The 16,913-nt window shown below is 43.3% G+C and overlaps 2 protein-coding genes across 5 annotated transcripts in view; both read left to right on the forward strand.

The window, feature by feature from the left end:
* WASHC2A (WASH complex subunit 2A) overlaps positions 1 to 9,274 on the forward strand; it is a 69,096-nt gene extending 59,822 nt beyond the window's left edge. The window contains 7 exon segments of the mRNA XM_066244207.1: positions 185 to 265; positions 1,915 to 1,977; positions 2,314 to 2,526; positions 5,245 to 5,655; positions 5,657 to 5,872; positions 6,681 to 6,858; positions 8,938 to 9,274. Coding sequence (XP_066100304.1) covers positions 185 to 265; positions 1,915 to 1,977; positions 2,314 to 2,526; positions 5,245 to 5,655; positions 5,657 to 5,872; positions 6,681 to 6,858; positions 8,938 to 9,077 — 1,302 coding nt within the window. The 3' untranslated portion in view covers positions 9,078 to 9,274.
* A 1,630-nt stretch (positions 9,275 to 10,904) lies between these two features.
* Positions 10,905 to 16,913, forward strand: part of ZFAND4 (zinc finger AN1-type containing 4) — a 107,354-nt gene continuing 101,345 nt past the window's right edge. For all 4 annotated transcript variants that reach the window (XM_066243817.1, XM_066243818.1, XM_066243820.1 and 1 more), the window contains exon 1: positions 10,905 to 11,062. The gene's annotated coding sequence lies outside the window, so the exon portion shown is untranslated. The remainder of the gene's footprint in view (positions 11,063 to 16,913) is intronic.

A 16,913-nucleotide genomic window follows, 5' to 3' on the forward strand; every position in this document is an offset into this window, starting at 1 on the left:
AGGTGCCCCTTCTGGAAGTGCGGTGGGGGCCAGATAAATGGCCTCAGGGGGCCGCAGTATGGGGACCCCTGCCCTACATCATGGTTTTTTTATTGTATTAGATATTATCTCAGCAATTCACCTAGCTCTCTCTTTGTAAGTTGTTTTGGTTTTAGATACTGAATTTGAGTTTTATCTTTTCCAGTTGTTAGAGCCAAGTGTTGGGAGCCTTTTTGAGGATGATGAAGATGATGAGCTTTTCAGTTCTGCCAAGTCCCAACCTTTGGTACCAGCCTTTTGTTCTCAATACTGGGGTGTGTGGGAAGGCTTCTGGTAAAAGAAATTAATGTCTAGTTATATTGTTAGAGAAATACTCAGAGAATTGTGGGGTTTACTAACAAATGAATGGCATATAATGTACTGATGAGAGGGTGAGTGTTGTCCCCATCTCATGGTCTGTAGCTAACGTTAAAACATTAACTAACCTAGGCTCTTTTATTACAAATATATTTGATTTTTAAGTTTATTGAAAGGTCAAAGCATATAATGCCATTACTAAATATTCATGCTTTTCAGGTACAAAGCTTTAAATCTGAGTGTTAGCCTGTATATGTCATTTTCCCTCTCCCAGTAGATATTGTAAATACTCTTTGTGTCATAGAGAGGACTCCTGAGAAAGTCACAGTTTTTAGAATGCTATTTCTGAAATGCTGCCTTTGAGCTAGTTCAGCCTTCATTTGAGAAATGACTTTAAAACTCAGAACCAAGTTTCTTTTTTTATTATTTTGCTTTAAAATGTCTAAGATACTTGACAGACTTCTGGTATTCCTTTTCATTTGAAGTCATCAGAAAAGGAGAGGGTAGTGAAAGAAGACCACTCAGTTTGCTCTTTCAAGAACCAGAAATGTCCTGAATGCACTCAAAGTTTCAAAGAAAAAGGCTTATGGAAACCAGAAACCCCTCAGGTTAGAACTGATTTTTTTAAGGACTTAGAGCTCTGGTTTGCATCCTAGTACAGATTAACTCTATCACACTGACCCAGGATTATTCAGAAGTCTCTTAATTAAGGAGAAACTAGGACCCAAAATTACCCCTCTTTCTTTACAGTACTTCTTTAATCTTTGCTCATCTCTTTTCCACATTCCAGTTCCATGAATCTGTACTTATTACTATTATGTTTGTAATACCTCTAGATTCTAGTCCAAGATAGAGTTAAGGTGAGGTGAAGAAAATTTTTTGCACTAGAACCCCCATCTTTCCCTTTGGGCTACTTTGAGTAGAATTACATTTGAATACTATATATATTATATCCGTTATTGTGGTTTACCTCCATATCTTTTGAGACTTTGCTGTCAGGACCGTGGGTATTGTCCTCAGCAGCCTTCTCTGTGGCGTGCCTACTGAGAAGAGGTCTGGTCCTGGCTTGCAGCTGTCCCTGGATGTCTCAGGAGGCCTCGGTGTCCTGAGTAGTGAAATAAGGCACTAGCACCAGCACATCTCCGGTGACTCATCCCACGTCCCAGCTGCTTTTGCTTTTAGAACCAGTGTGTTAGGCTGTGGATTGAGTTCTGTGTGCTTCGTCCTTTTTGCAGTGTGGGTTAAGTAGCACAGCAGTTGTGCCAGTTGGTGAGGTTTTGATGCTCTGATGCAGTTTAGTTCTCACGGATCTTACTCATGACCTTTGTCTCCCTCAACTCCATGTGCGGTCTGACAGCCTTCTGCTTACACAGTGGATGAGGAAGTATTGTAGAAGTAATATGAGTGAGATGTTTGGAGGCCCCAGGAGAGATCTGAATGTCCTTTCCATCAGAAAACTACAGAAGTGATAGTTTGTGATAAGTCTTCATCACAGACTTATTCATAGTTATTGTGACCCGAGAGATGCTGTTCTTTTTTTCCCCCAATGGGTTTTTAACTGAATGTAATTTCACACAGGATTCACCAGGTCCTACTCCATTTAAAGCCAAAGAGCCATCCCCTCGGATCTGGAAAATACAAGTAATTATAACATGTCTGCAGTCTTCATCGCTTGCCCTGTGGCATCTGTACACCTTTTTGGATTTTTACTTTTGTCAGCTGCTGCCAGGCGTCCTCTCATCTTTCCCCACCCTCCAGTTGTTGCTTCTTGTGTGCTGCATCTGTAACATCTTTTCTTTGGGCCAAGTGGTGGGCACAGGTGTATAATTCTCTGTTTTAATTCTGAGATTTGATGAGGAGACTTACTTGCATTTCTCCTCTGGTATTACTTGTTATCTTCTCTTGCCATGTGTCACAATACGAGTAATAAACTGCTGTATTTAAGAAAATAAACAGAGTTTTACTTTTCTTCTTTAGGCAAATTTAGCGATTAACCCAGCAGCCTTGCTGCCTGCAGTGGCTACCCAGATTTCTGGAGTGAATCCTGTTTTGTCAGAATTGGCTTTTCCTGCGTGTGAACCTGAGAGGACCCAGAGTCTGGAAAGTATGCCCACTCTTCCTGGGAGTGGGGAGCCAGGTGTGAGTTTCGATCTTCCAGCTCAGGCTGACACCCTGCACAGTGCGAACAAGGTGATGAAGACACCCGTGCTTGCTTGCTTGCTTACTTGTTGTTTTTTTTTAATTAGTCAAAATAACTTGTATGTTTCTGTCTAGTTCATCAGTTACACACAGTAGGCCAACTTTCCATTTGAAAGAGGCACCTCATCCTCCCTTCAGTCTCTATCTTCCTTCCGCCTCCCTAATTGCGGGTTCACTTTTCTACTGCCTGCATCTGCTGCATTGCGTTCTGCTTGGTAGCCACACTGAGAGCCCACCACCTCCGGGCTGTTTTCACACTGCCACCTGGAGGGCTTCTAAACCCAGAGCACATTGTGTCCTTCCTGTGCTGGCTTCTCATTGCCCAAGGGAGGACATTAGAGCTCTTAGGATTGGCCTAAAGCCTTTTACAATCTGAGCTAACTGAAGCTTCCAGTTTCCCCAAACTGTCTGCCTAAAGTCCAGTCACACCTGGCACCATTCTGTGAACACACCTCCCAACTGGCTGCCTCCATAAGCTGGTGCTGCCTCCCCCGCTAGGAGTGCCCTTCCTCACTGTCAGCTCTGCTCAGGCTCCCCTGCTTTGGGGCTGTTTCCCCTCTGGCCCCTTGTCCTGGACTCCTCCTCTTAGCTCCCTGCTACCATAGCACACCTCGCTGCTCCACAGGACTGTGGACTCTTGGGGATGGTTTCTGAACTCTGAGGTTTTGTTTTCATTTTAGTTGGTTCTTTTTTTTCTCTACCTAGTCTTATTCCTACTCTGGAAGTCTTAGATGATCTCTGAGTAAGCGACAGTACCTAGTTTAACTCAGGCAGACACATTCATTTCAAGTGTTTCCAAACCTGTTTTCCTTGTAAAAAGAAAACATCCTTCCTTTTCTTAATGTTCTTTAGCTTTTATTTTGGTTAAGTTTAAGTTGGCTATTTCTTAAAATTATTTGTTAAATTTCTTTGAAATAGGGAAACACAATCAAGTTCTTTGCTCAAAGTAGCTTGTATTTTCTTAATTTTTTTTTTTTTTTTTACAGAGAGAGGGATAAATAGGGACTGACAGGAGTGGAGAGAGATGAGAAGCATCAATTATTAGTTTTTCGTTGCGACACCTTAGTTGTTCATTGATTGCTTTCTCATATGTGCCTTGACCGTGGGGCTACAGCAGACTGAGTAACCCCTTGCTCAAGCCAGCGACCTTGGTTCCAAGCTGGTGAGCTTTACTCAAACCAGATGAGCCTATGCTCAAGGTGACGACCTTGGGGTCTCGAATCTGGGTCCTTCCGCATCCCAGTCCGACACTCTATCCACTGCACCACTGCCTGGTCAGGCGCTTGTACTTTCTTAAAACTACTTGATTGTATATTTTGGAAAATATCACAAATACTACATTGTTGCAATAAGTGACTCATATTTTGAGGTTATATTAAAAGTTTTGATTTCTAAGTCACACTTTTTAAGTGAAATATTTGCTATTTGAATTTACTGTTTGTTGTGAAGAAAAGACTATCTCAGATTACCTCTCTTTCTTTATTGTCTGAGATTTTTCTACCCCTTGAGTGTGATTTTAGACTAGTCCCAAATAAAGGTTACTACCAGAATTACCCCTTTTGTTTCTGGTTTTGAAATATATCCATAGTTAAATTGAGGGCAGAGTAGGGACCAGGAGGGGTTATAGGACAGAGAACACTAACATTTCTGTTTCAGGTTCAGGGGTAGATGAAGCCTTTTATCTGAAATTGAATAGAAATTGCCTTCAAAAGACTGAAAAATGGGGATTAGTAAAGGATTAAAATGACTTAGTTTGGAGTACTAGGAAATCTTAAGAAATAAACTTCTGTGTCTGAGATAATATCTTGACTGAGGAAGACTGGATAACCTTTGTAATATTTTGAGTTGCTAGTTATTTGCATTGTTAGCTTATGGACACTATTTATTTGTTTGTTTTTGACAGAGTCAGAGAAAGGGTCAAATAGGAACAGGAAGGGAGAGAGATGAGAAGCATCAATTCTTTGTTGCTGCACCTTAGTTGTTCATTGATTGCTTTCTCATATGTGCCTTGACCGGGGGGCTACAGCAGAGCGAGTGAGCCCTTGCTCAAGCCAGTAATCTTGGGCTCAAGCGAGTGACCTTGGGCTTCAAGCCAGCGACCTTTGGGCTCAAGCCAGTGACTATGGGGTCATGTCTATGATCCCATTCTCAAGCCAGCGACCCTGCATTCAAGCTGGATGAGCCCTTGCTGAAGCCAGCGACCTCAGGGTATCGAACATGGGTCCTCCGTATCCCAGTCCGACACTCTTATCTACTGCACCACTGCCTGGTCAACTTGACACTATTTATTTATCTTTGTATTTTTCTGAAATGAGAAGTGGGGAGGCAGACAGACTCCCGCATGCACCCAACCGGGATCCACCCAGCATGCCCACCAGGAGGTGATGCTCTGTCTCTCTGGGTAGTTGCTCCATTGTAATCATAGCCATTCTAGTGCCTGAGGCGTAGGCCATCGAGATGTCCTCAGTGCCTGGGCTAACTTTGCTCCAATGAAGCCTTGGCTGCGGGGGCAGGGAAAAGAGAGAGAGAAAAAGGAGAAGGGGAAGGGTGGAGAAGCAGATGGGTGCTTCTCCTGTGTGCCCTGGCTGGGAATCGAACTCAGGACTTCCACACTCCGGGCTGACACTCTACCGCCGAGTCAACTGATCAGGGCCTGGACATTTTATTTTTTTAATCATCAGATCAACATGTGGTCTTTTGTCATTGCAGAACCGGGTCAAAGTGAGAGGGAAGCGCCGGCCGCAGACCCGTGCTGCTCGGCGATTGGCGGCCCAGGAGTCCAGTAAGACCGAGGACATGAGTGTCTCCGGAGGATCCACTGCACAATTGGCAGATGGTGCCATTTTACCAAATAGCTATCAGCCACAGCCCAGGGCAGCTGGTGGAAAAGACAATTCCGAGGAGGCCATGGCTGCTGCCGCTTTGCCTTGGACAGGTGGTCTGTTGCCGGGAGTAGACAGCAGCCCCTCTGGGAAATCTCTAGGTCAGCCTCTTGGGGGTGACCTTTTTGATTCTGGAGATACCTTTTCCAAAGACACTAAATGTCAGCCCATAGGGAGAAGGAAAACCAAGGTGAAGGCTGCGGAGAGCCCGGTCAGCCTGCGGGGGGGGGGGGGGGGGGGGGGGCATAGAAAAGAGACCCGTGGTTTCTCCTCTCAGGGAGGCAGGGAGCGATGAGGATCTCTTTCAGTTTGCTAAGCCAAAACCAGCAAAGAAAACAAATCCCTTTTCTCCTCTGGAAGGTGAGGATGGTCTTCCAGATCCGAAAGGCAAGAAGAAAGAGTCAAAATCCAGCGGTCAGCAAGCAGTCATCTCAAAAGCACAAGATATTTTTGAGGTAACAGGATATAACAGTTTATCATTGTGCCAGTTCTATAAGAAGGAAAATACCAGTCAACTCATTTGAGCCATAGATTACATTAGGCTTGTTTGTTTCTGCCAGTATCTGCTTGCTTAGTAATTATGATTAAGTCCCCTTATTAATATCTGAAACTTACTCAGAAATAGATTTTTGTTATATTTCATATAGATGGTAATTGCTGACTGGCCATAAGTGGTGATATAAACCTTGATTTTTAGAGATTTTTATCAGAAAGTTGCTTTAGTCAGCTTCTTTGGCATGCTGCTCTATGATATATGCAACAGTATTAGTACAGTCTGAGTGTTTGACCTCTGGTTCTTGAGGAGACACTCTTGATTGAATGCAGGCTGTAGGCATGCAGTGCACTCTCTTGGCAGGTGTTATTGAGAGTATGACACAAGGAGGACTGGGACTAGTATTCTGCTCTGCAGCACTCTCAGCAAGGGTGGGGGGGGGGTGAATACCGGCAGGGCAGCAAATAAATAAGATAGTTTCAGATGATGTTAATTGTCATAAAGAAAACAACCCAGGGCAGTGGGGCAGAGTGATAGGTGGGAGGTGTTCCTTTGGGTAAAACTGGTAGTGAAGGCCTCACTGTAGAGTTGGCATTTGAGTGGGGACTAGAAGGATGAGGACTGGGCCAAACAGAATCTAGCAGAGGGGGCAGGTCACGTGGCTAGTCCAGATCACTGGCAGTTTTTCATTTCTACAACTTGTTTAAATAATTATCTTTAGTTAAAATATTTTTTTATTTAATATTTTGCTTGTGTTTTGCCTTAACAAGGATGATATATTTGCTACAGAAGCAATTAAACCCTCACAGAAAACAAGAGAGAAGGAAAGGACATTTGAACCCAACTTGTTTGATGACAGCATTGATATCTTTGCTGACCTAACTGTAAAACCAAAAGAAAAGTCCAAAAAGAAAGTGGAAGCGAAGTCTATATTTGATGATGATATGGGTAAGTTGGTTTTCTGCACATGACATAGAGGGTATTACCATTCAGTGACTTGATATTTCTTCTGCTACCTTTATCTTGGCCATTTCCTGAAAAGTGTTCCCTAGTGGGTTTCCTTTGGCTGCTGTATAATTTTGTTTGTTTTTTGGGTTTTGTTTTTTTTTTAACAGAGCGAGCGAGAGAGAGACAGATAGACAGGAATAGAGACAGATGAGAAGCATCAATCGTCAGTTTTTTGTTGCAACACCTTAGTTGTTCATTGATTGCTTTCTCATATGTGCCTTGACCACGGGCCTTCAGCAGACTGAGTAACCCCTTGCTTAAGCCAGCAACCTTGGGTCCAAGCTGGTGAGCTTTTGCTCAAACCAGATGAGCCTGCGCTCAAGTCGGAACCTCAGGGTCTCGAACCTGGGTCCTCCGCATCCTAGTCCGACGCTCCATCTACTGCGCCACTGCTTGGCCAGGCTGGCTGCTGTATAATTTTAAGTTAGGCTGAGGAAGAGTAGATAAGTCAATGGACTAGTCATTTTGGTGAAATAGCTTTTTGGTGTGATGGATATCAAGGACTTGAAGGAGCTTGGAATTTGACCTGCAAGTACAATTTAACTTGGGTATTACTATGCCCTCTGCCAATTGTCTGTGACAAATCTGAATACTGGTGTTATGAAAGGGGGATTAGAACTGCCCCACATGTGCAAGTTGACAGAGGGTGCTGCTTCAGGTGTGATGTAGTAAGTCAAGTCAGTGTTCTGGCTGGAAAGAGCTTCAGTGTTCAGAGAATGGACGGCAGTTCCAGAGGGGCACAGGACTAACTAGGAAAGCAGGTTATAACTCAGACTTCACATCTCATCAGAGATTTTCTGTGTTTGAAAATATGCTCATTTTCACTCTACAGTGTAACCTGTACTTTATTAATGGTCAAATCAAATGCCCATAGCCCTAGATGTAGGTCTTCTGAAATGTCTTGTGTGTTGGTAGATAGGATTTGGGCTGAGGCCAGATAGACACTTCCTGCTCCTTCCCCTCTCTCCCTGACCTGACCCTTGGGGATAACTGGTAGAGAGCTGGTGTTGCAGTGCCACACTGATCTATCCTCAAGCATGTTGTGAGCTCAGTTTCCATCAGCTTCCTACCATATGGGGTGCAGAAGAGACTTTCACTTCTTTTGTTATAAAAAAAGTAATACATACCTGTTGTAATAGATTAATAATATTAAGAAGATGTAAAAGGTGAAAAACAATAGAAATAACCATTACTGAGAGTTAGGTTGTATTCTTTCAGATAGGGTGATATTGTTATAAGTTTGTGTATTTATTTTTTTCCAAAATAAGAATATACTTTGCCTATTCTGCTATTCCTTTTAGTCACTTAATGTCTTCTTATGTCAGTACAGATCTGCTTCCCTGTTTGTAGTGTTTGTGTAGTATTGCTTTGTATTTAGGCATTAGCCTATGGAGGGTGATCTAGATTGTTTCTAAGTTTTACCTATTGTGTATACATATCTATATTTGCACATGCTAAAGTGTCTGAAGGATAGAATACTAGCAGTAACATTACGGGGTTAGTAAAATGTTGAATAAGATGAGTTATGAAAAACTAGAGTCAGTGAAAGGCTAAACACGATGTTGTCATAAAGACTTAACATTCTTAGGACTGATGACGCCTTTACTCTGAAACAGGGCAACTCCTATGTTGGATTTCTCTCTGCTTATTTTTATTGCCTTTTCCTTTTAAATTCTAGTGAGAAAAGAATGTAGAAATAAGTATAGTGTCTCAGGTAGTAAAGACAGGGGCTGGATTGGAGATGTAGTTAACTCTGCCCTGTTTCCTTTCTCACATGTGCACACACACCTTCATAGCTGATAAAATGCTGTTAGAGAGAACCTGTGACTTGTATGTGATCATAAAACCTAATTAGTAGCAGAGCCAGGACCAGAATCTAAGAAACTTGACTCCACCTTCTGGTACCATTCTGTTACCGGACCTGAGTCTTTGGTGGTTTGTGCAGATGTCTTAAAAGCCAATTTTTTTGTTTGTTTGTGGATTTTTTGCATATATAACAACTCTTTTTTCTTTTTAAAGATGATATCTTCTCCTCTGGTGTCCAGGCTAAGACAACCAAACCAAAAAGTCGGTCTTTAGAGGCAGCACCTGAATCAAGGTCTGAACAGAAGGTGGCCAACATATTTGATGATCCTTTGAATGCCTTTGGAGGCCAGTAGAGCATACAGGGTTCACGTCTCACTCTTCAGCTGCATCTTTGAGTTAATAATGCTATCTTAGGCATTATTGTCTTAACTGAATTATAAAAAGCAAATGCTGAAACAATGCACTCACCTCTTACCAAACGCACTATTTTTCTGCACTGGTTTTAATCATGCTGAATACTGCAAAACAAAAATAAATGTTTCATAGTGTTTTTTTGTTTGTTTAAAACTGTAATTTAGTTAGTCTTGGTAGAGCACAATGTGATTTAGGGTGTATTAGGAATGAAACCTCTTTGTGCATTTCATGGATGGGCAAGGAATCCTAGTGGTAGCAAGCAAATGACAGACTGATGACCAGGAGTCTTCCTTATACATGGTTGGGAGCCCTATCATAGTCAGACCCTGGGCAGATGATAGAGGAAGGGGATGAGAGATTATCTACTTCATGAGTCTTTGCTACAAGAGAGGAGGTTTCCTTTTATGCCTCTATAGGTCCACTAAGGGAAGGTTTGACAAACTATGGCCCTTTACCAACTGTTTTTTAAAATAAAGTTTTATTGGAACACAGACATTCCCATTTATTTACATATTATCTATGGCTCTTTTCACCCTAACTATAATGCCAGAGTGGAGTGGTTGTGACAAAGGCTGGATGGCCTAAGGTATTTTCTTTCTGGCCCTTTACAGAAATAGTTTGCCAGTTCTTCCTCTCTGGCATCTGTTTTCATTCCTTGGAGCAATTTACATTATTTTGGGAAGGAGGCAGGAGGAACCCAGGTAATTGTAGAGAAAAGTGCTGAGGGTGGAAATGGCAGTCCCTAGAGCAACCTTGTTCCATAGAACTCTGACTTAAGGGAATGTTCTGTAACTGTGTTGTCCATTATAGTAGCTACTAGCCACTAGATATGGCTGGCCCTCCCAGTCTGATTTCCTGTGCTGTGCCATCTTGGTGCCCAGTAGTCTGTAACAATGGCACAATCTTGTAGGCAAAATTGGCTTCACCAATCGTGAAGCCACTAACTTCTTCCTGAGCACTTCTAAGATCCAGCCGGGAATCGCTCATTTCATAGTGAGATTTTGTACAGCTCCTGCAGATCAGCTTTTGGCCCTGTGCAGCTCAGCCTGTAGCAGGAGTGGGTGCTTACTACCTTCTCTCAGTTAGGCTGCCTGTGCGCACAGCTTCCTGCTCTGGATCTGAGCCCCTTGTGGGTCTGACGCAGTAAGCAGTTGTTAAACATGGTTTTCTTTGGGAGTGATCCAATCTTCTGACCTGTCATTAGGATTGATTCCTTGGAATTCAGGAGAATTAGATATAAAGTTAGAAAATATGCACATTGCTACTTTGAGAGAGTTGAAAGGAAGAAGGAACTTAGAGTATTGACATGGTGGGGGCACTTTTCATGTCACTTTCTTTATTTTGTCTCCCTAACTCAGGCAACGCCTTCATAGATAAGGCTAAAATCTGGAAGCCGGATAGAACAGTGGGGTGGGTTTGCATATTTGAGACCTAGATTTAAGTCTGGTCCCCCAGTTGGAGTTATGTAGGCACATTGTTTTCCTTTCTCAGGCTTCATTGGTTTGTCAGGTCAGGTTATCGGGACCAACTTTGCAGGGTCACGCGGGGACTAGCCCAGCATGTGATCACGGCTGGCGGGAGTGCCCACTCTGGGAGGTCCCCTCGGTGGCCCGGACTCCGCACGCCGGGCTGGCCAGCCCCCCCCCCCCCCCCCCCCACACACACACACACAGCGGCAGGCCAAGGCTCTGGCCAGAACGCCCTCAGCAGTGAGGAGTAACATCCGGGGACCCCTAACCGACAGCCGCCCGTTGCTGCCAAGCAGTGGGAACCCGGCGACCGCACGGGGCCACGCTGATTGGAGGGCGGCGTGGGTACGTCCTGCGATTGGCGGGCGGTGTCACAAAGGCCGCGCACTAGGAGCCGCTCCAGTGCGGCGTCCCTGCTGGCTGCGGTGGCGACGAGCGGACAGATCGGACAGTCGGTGAGGCGAGCGCGCTGGGCGGGGAGGGCGCCGGGGCCGCGCTGCCGCCACCACCGCGGGTCTCCGGCCTGGGAAGGGTCGCTACTGCACGACCCCTACGGGGCTGCCTGCTACCCTCCCGCGTGAGCGCGACTCGGGCACCCCACCACCGGCCTGCTGCTCGTCAAGTCGCCCGTTGTGAGGCGGCCTGAGCGCTGTCCCCAGGCCGGGCCAGCGTGTGCGTGGCGGGAGGGGCCCGGCGGAGCGTGCGACGCGCAGGTGACCCGGTACCGCGGCGTCCACGCAGGATGGCTCGAGTGGACGCCATCCCAGGGGCTCCCTGCTCCACGGGAACTGGGCTGCGGCTGGTGGTCGGAGCGGGTGTGGGGTTGGCGATGTAGTTTCTGTAGCCCGTGTGCAAAGCAGGCACGTGCACACCTTAGTGAAAACAGTTTACTGATAGTCACCACTTCCATGGCTACACAACATTCTTTACCCCGGGAAACGCTGGAAAGATCGCTGCCTTTATGCTGCTAAGACTCTTCAGGACAGAGGACAAAGCTGATTTCGGTCACTGGAACTACACAGCGCTATTACTGCCTTACCTGTCTTCAGCTTGCCTTTCCTCTTCAGTGCTTGTACTTTTAAGAACTTTTTCAGAAGAGATTAGAGAAATGTTGTTTTGTTTTGTTTTTAATGGCAGTACTCTTAATAGCTAAGTATGTTTTTTTAATTATTGGTAAAAATTATGTAAGTACTTTTTTTTTCCAATGTACCTTCCTTGCCTCTTCCACTTTTTATCTCCTTTTTCTTGCACCATTGCCCATCTTTTGAGATGTCACTGCCCTTCATTTTCCAGTGTCTTAGGGCTTCATGATATGCCCAGTAGAATATGACCACCCAGCACTTTCAGAAACTGGGCCTGGACTCTGCTTTTCCTGCTGGATAGCTGAGCTTCTGTTTGTCTCTGCTATCTGCTAGTCTCCTAGTCAGTTTAACAAGATTTTAATGGCCTAATTTTATCTTCTGTAACTGATTTCTTCTGCTGAACCAAAAATAGAACTATTTTCTTGAAGAATACATTTTAGTTTTGAATTTGCTTACCAACCTTGCTTCTGTTTGTATGTTGATTTTACTCCATTGGTTAGGGCCAAAATTTAGGTGAGTGTTCCAGCACAATTCATGCTGTGCTAGGACGCCGATTTTCTTTTAGCCCTGAGATAGTTTATTGATTCTCACTATAGATGGACTTCCAAACCTGTTTCTCTGTTATAGTCTCCCATCCCCAGCTTGTTTATTGTTATATGCACTGGTCACCCTGTCTTTATTTCTGTAACATTCATTTCAACATTCCTGACCCCTGACTTCTGTTGCTAGAGCTGCTACTATATATTGAATAGATAGGAACGTGGTGTTGGCTTTGGGGGAACAGATAAGGATAATTCTATAGTACATTCTTATTTAATGTAGCATGCTAAGTATATTATTAAGAATCCACATGTTATCCAAAATTATATTATAAAAGCAGTTGTTTCAGTGAGGAGGAAAAAAGGGTCAGGGGTTAGCTTCATACAAAGCCATTTTTCCCACAGGCAAGTCAGTGTCTTAAAGATTTAAGAAACAAAACCTGAGCAATACAGCCCTCTATTTGGCTTTTATTTAAGAGTAATAGCATTTTACTACTATGACCAGAGTATTATTTGCACAGTACTTTGTACTCTTATATTTATTACTCATTATCTTGATAAATACAGTGTGTCTGTCAAGTCATGGCACACTTTTGACCAGTCACAGGAAAGCAACAAAAGATGATAGAAATGTGAAATCTGCCTGACCAGGCGGTGGCGCAGTGGATAGAGCATCGGACTGGGATGTGGAGAACCCAGGTTCGAGACCCCGAGGTTGCCAACTTGAGTACAGGCTCATCTGGTTTGAGCAAAAGCTCACCAGCTTGGACCCAAGGTCGCTGGCTTGAGCAAGGGGTTACTTGGTCTGAAGGCCCATGGTCAAGGCACATATGAGAAAGCAATCAGTGAACAACTAAGGTGTCGCAATGCGCAACGAAAAACTAATGATTGATGCTTCTCATCTCTCTCTGTTCCTGTCTGTTTCTATCTCTCTCTCTCTCTCACTCTGTAAAAAATAAATAAAATTAAAAAAAAAGTAAAATCACCAAATAAAAGGACCCCCCCCCCCAGTTTCTGTAGGATGATGTGGCAGCATGTGCGCATGCACAGATGATGACATAACACCGTGTATGCAGCGGAGCAGCCCACGGCCATGCCATTCGAGATGTGGACAGTACAGAGGAAAGTTCAGTGTATTCTGTGGCTCGCTAAATTCAAATCCGTGACCAAAGTGCAACGTGAATATTGGCTTATTTATAACGACGCGCCACCACGTAGGAATAACATTTCTCGGTGGGATAAGCAGTTGAAGGAAACTGGCAGTTTGGTGGAGAAACCCCGTTCTGGTAGGCCATCAGTCAATGACGAGTCTGTAGAGGCTATATGGGATAGCTACCTAAGAAGCCCTAAAAAATCTGTGCATGAGCCCACATCGAACTGCACTGAATAGGTATGAAACTGGGAGAGTTTTCCTTTTATTTGGTGCAGATTTCACATTTCAATTGTCTTTTGTTGCTTTCCTGTGACAGGTCAAAAGTGCACCACGATTTTACAGACACTGTATATAACAGCATTCAAAACAGCTGTGTTGCCAGCAACAATTTTTCTTCCTGTGATGCCATCTTTTTAGGACCATTAGCAGTTTGCACAATGCAATTCAGGTTCCCTAATTAATTAATGATGCTTCCAGTTAGTGTTATAAAATTCAAACTATAGTAGAAATCACTGTACGTGCATGTATGAGTTGGATAAACTTTGGTGGACTTAGTTTGGAGTGAATCATAACGTAATTCCCATGGGAAACCAATGGATATTTGGAACATAATCAAACATTCCTTAATCTCTAAATCAGCAGTAATACATTTACTATATCACAGATTTGTTCTAAGAATCAACTGAGAGACTGAATATTTATCTACTCTTTTCATTGAACAAACCTTTAATGAGTACCAATATGTACAAAATACTGCTAGGTGGTGGGACAGTAAATCAGATGTGGTCTCTTCTTTAAGTAGCTTACAGTTTCGTAGAGTAAGAAAGCCATGTGAAAAATGAAATTGATTGAATTGGGTACAATATATGGTAGAGATATGGGTGCAAGGAGAGTAACCATAAAAAGCTTTGTGGAATAGTTGCTATTTCAACTGCGTTTTTGTTTTTGTTTTTGCAAGAAAGACAGACATAGAGAGAGGGACTGATCTGGATAGACACACATAAAAGGAGGGAGATGAGAAGCATCAATTCTTTGTTGTGGCACTTTAGTTCATTGATTGCTTGCTCATATGTGCCTTGACGGGGGCAAGGGAGCAGGGGCTGCAGCAGAGCGAGTGACCCCTTGCTCAAGCTAGCGACCTTGGGCTTCAAGCCAGCAATCATGTGGTCATGTCTATGATCCCGTATTCAAGCCAGTGACCCTGCACTCAAGCTGGTGAGCCTGCACTCAAGCCAGTGACCTCAGGGTTTCGAACCTGGGTCCTCTGCATCCAGGGTAACACTCGATCCACTTGCTGCCCCACTGCCTGGTCAGGCTGAACTGGGTCCTTTTTTTTTTTTTTTTTTACAGAGAGAGAGAGTCAGAGAGAGGGATAGACAGGGACAGACAGGAACGGAGAGATGAGAAGCATCAATCATTAGTTTTTCGTTGCGCATTGTGACACTTTAGTTGTTCATTGATTGCTTTCTCATATGTGCCTTGACCATGGGCCTTCAGCAGACTGAGTGACCCCTTGCTCGAGCCAGCGACCTTGGGTCCAAGCTGGTGAGCTATTGCCCAAACCAGATGAGCCCATGCTCAAGGTGGCGACCTTGGGGTCTCGAACCTGGGTCCTCGGCATCCCAGTCCAACGCTCTATCCACTGTGCTACCGCCTGGTCAGGCTGAACTGAGTCTTAAAAGATGATTAGGTACTTGTTAGGTAGCCAGCTGTGTTGAAGGCAGTGGGTAGAGCAAGCAGGAGGAGAGATAGAGTCTGATGTGTTCCAAGGCTGCAGGTGCAAATGATTAGAGGACAGAGGTATCAGAGATATTACAGGATGGGATGAGGTATGTGTGTAATAATTACCAAGACAGAGACTGTATGACGAGGTTTGTAAGGAAGATTAATGGTTTGGGATATATTGGGTTTTAGGGTTCTATTGGCCTATTTCAGATGTTTATGGGATATAATTTCTATAGATTAGAAATATAGGTTATTAATAAAACCACAGTCATTAAAAATAGTTGTTCTTTTAAGCATTGCTATGAAAATTGTAATGATTTCATTGATATATCTTTTGGAAAGAGAAGAATTTATCCCCCGTTTTTTTCTTTACTCTTGCATTTTTCTAGTGTTCATTTTCTGTTCATCTAGGCTTACTGACTGATATCCTTCTTCTACTCTGAGGCTTTACCCATTCTGAAATACATTCAAAAATTTACCCACCTCTGGATTACATTAAAAAGTTTTTGCACAGCAAAGGAAACCATCAACAAAACAATCTATTGAATGGAAGATGTTTACTACTCATACATCTTGAAAGGGGTAATATCCAGAATATTTAAGGAACTAATTCAAATTAACATCCCAAAACCCCAAAGAATCCAATTAAAAAATTGTCAGAGGACATGCAGATGACCAATAGATATATGAAAAGATGTTGAACATCAGTAATAAGTGAAATGGACATTAAAGTCACAGTGAGATATCACTTCACACCTGTCAGCATGTATGTCATTAATAAATAAATAAAAAGTGCTGGTGAAGATACGGAGAAAAAGAAACCCACATGCATTCTTGGTGGAATTAAGTGCAGCCACTATGGAAAACAGTATGGAGGTTCTTCAAAAAAATATAAAGCTGCTATACAATCCATGATTCCATTTTTGGGTATTTATACAAAGAGTACAAAAATACTAATTTGAAAAGATACATATGCACCCCTGTGACATTACAGCATTACTAGTAATAACCAAGATATGAAAGCAACCCAGATGTCTATCAATAGCTGCATGGATAAAGAAGATGTAATATATAGATATAATAATATATACAGACAACAAGCAGATGGTTGCCAAAGGAGAGAATGGGGGGATATTAATTTAAAAAAAAAAAAGTTCTTAAAAAAATAAACAGCATTGTGTCCCTAGTGGTTGTACATAATTGATACCTCAGTAAATATTGGAAGAATATGTCATTTGAAAATCATTAATGCATTTAGATAATATCAGTGAATAAGTTAAAAAGTTTACCTACCTCTAGGGAATACGTCCCAATTTATTCTATAAGGACAGTATTACCTTGATACCAAAACCAGACAAAGACATAAAACTATATCGAGCTTCTAGTCAAGCTGACTGAGAAGGTAAATGCTGTACATGCATCCTCTCAAAACCATAGTAAAATTACATATTACATATTAAACTACAGAACAGCCATTCCGAACCACCGAAATCTAGTTGTATAGAAGTCCTACAACTAAGGATATAAAGAAGCAGCCAGGTTGAGACTAGTAGGAGGGGCAGAGATAGAGCTGGCTGGTCTCACACCCATATGTGAGGGTTAAAAAACAGGAGAGAGATCTCAACTGCAGAGGCTCCCCCTGAAGAACCAGGGGTCGCAGTTCCACCCCAGACCCTTCCGCTCAGTTCCAGTGCCAGAAAGAGAAGTCCCATAACTTCTGGCTGTAAAAGCCAGCAGGGATTGGGGCTGAGTAAGATGGAGGGCTGCTGGAGTCCCAGGTGCTCCTCTTAAAAGACCCATGCACAGA

Source organism: Saccopteryx bilineata, chromosome 9, assembly GCF_036850765.1.
Source record: "Saccopteryx bilineata isolate mSacBil1 chromosome 9, mSacBil1_pri_phased_curated, whole genome shotgun sequence".
Lineage (NCBI taxonomy): Eukaryota > Metazoa > Chordata > Mammalia > Chiroptera > Emballonuridae > Saccopteryx > Saccopteryx bilineata.